Source organism: Amphimedon queenslandica, unplaced genomic scaffold, assembly GCF_000090795.2.
Source record: "Amphimedon queenslandica unplaced genomic scaffold, v1.1 AMPQUscaffold_12640, whole genome shotgun sequence".
NCBI classification, from domain to species: domain Eukaryota; kingdom Metazoa; phylum Porifera; class Demospongiae; order Haplosclerida; family Niphatidae; genus Amphimedon; species Amphimedon queenslandica.
This window is the reverse complement of record NW_003547124.1, coordinates 12,954-14,228: the sequence shown is the minus strand read 5'-3', so window position 1 is coordinate 14,228 and position 1,275 is coordinate 12,954. Positions and strand designations below refer to the sequence as shown.

At 35.1% G+C, this 1,275-nt stretch overlaps 1 protein-coding gene across 1 annotated transcript in view; it reads left to right on the top strand.

The window, feature by feature from the left end:
- Nucleotides 1-242: 242 nt before the first annotated feature.
- The window catches only part of LOC109580157 (uncharacterized), an 11,135-nt gene continuing 10,102 nt past the window's right edge, over nucleotides 243-1,275 (top strand). The window contains exons 1-2 of the mRNA XM_020003485.1: nucleotides 243-337; nucleotides 722-1,012. Of these exons, the coding sequence (XP_019859044.1) occupies nucleotides 325-337; nucleotides 722-1,012 (304 nt within the window). The 5' untranslated portion in view covers nucleotides 243-324. The remainder of the gene's footprint in view (nucleotides 338-721; nucleotides 1,013-1,275) is intronic.

The following is a 1,275-nucleotide window of genomic DNA, read 5'->3' as shown; positions in this document are numbered from 1 at the left end:
TGAATGGATCTACTGATTGGTCTCTTTATCTCTCTTTCATTCTCTCTCTTCTTTATTTCTTGTTTTTGTCTGTATCTTTCAAGAGTGTGTTATTTGTGAGTGTTATTTATTTTTGTTTTACAGTAATACTATTAAAATAAAGTGATGGATGCATGTTTAAATTACACCCACTTTTGCTATTGTTAATTGTTAACACGTTACACGCCCTCCTTTAATTTTGTGAAAAGCTAAGAAAAAGCAGGCTAAGCAACTCACTCTCGGTAGAAGAGAAAGCACAATCTCACGTCTGTTTCATGTTTCATTGCTGTTCTTCAACTCCTTAACATGGCAAAAGAAAGTGAGTTCTGAATTGTGTAGCTGTTTAGATGAAATGGTCTGATGGTGGTACGGTTAACTGAAAGTTGACATAAGTTTTGGCTACGCGAGACTAATTTGTTTGTGCTCTTTTGAATAGGCTAATTTTTTTATCAGTCAAAAATGTCATGAAAATCCTTTTGCCATTTGTTCTGCATAAATACACTCCAAAACTGTACTGTAATAAGTCAGCCTGCAGTAGGTCTATAGTCTTATTTAAAGTTATAGATACCTCTAGATCTAGTAATGCTTATAATTTGTATTACCTTGCTATGGAATTGTCAGAGCTAATTATTTTCTACCCTCCCCATCTTCCCCTGTTTCTGAGTTAATGGTATTTCCTTTTTTTATATTTCTCCATCCCTAGGCGCTTCAGATCAATTTAGAAGGATTTCTGCTAGACTTGCAGGCTCCATATCACCTTGTCTGACTACAGTGTCAATGTATCTTAATGCTAGGAGACTGATAGCACAGGAGCTACATGATGAAATGATTAATGGTCATGATATTGATGCAAAAAAAGCTGCCAAGCTAGTAAATGCAATACAGACTACTCTTGATTCCCACACTGATCCTGAGGCATATTTAAATGACGTGTGCTCAGCATTGAAAGATGTTGGAGAGAAACAAATCACTGATATAGTGAATGAATTGGAACGTAAGTTGAAATTGGTTTTAGCTACTTGTTATCTAAACACAACTAGAGTAAAGCCTTAATCCTCGTACACCATCGATATTCAAACATTTTTTCTCACAGTTGAGTGATCAAAAGCCGGTGGTTACAATTTTATCTTGTAGATCAGATGTTCCTCTACAGCTGTAGCAACTTTCATTGAGCTTTATCTTTGCTGTGATTTTATAATGAATTGTGAGTACAAATTTCAAACAATTGCATGTTCATGTACACCACATATATTTTCG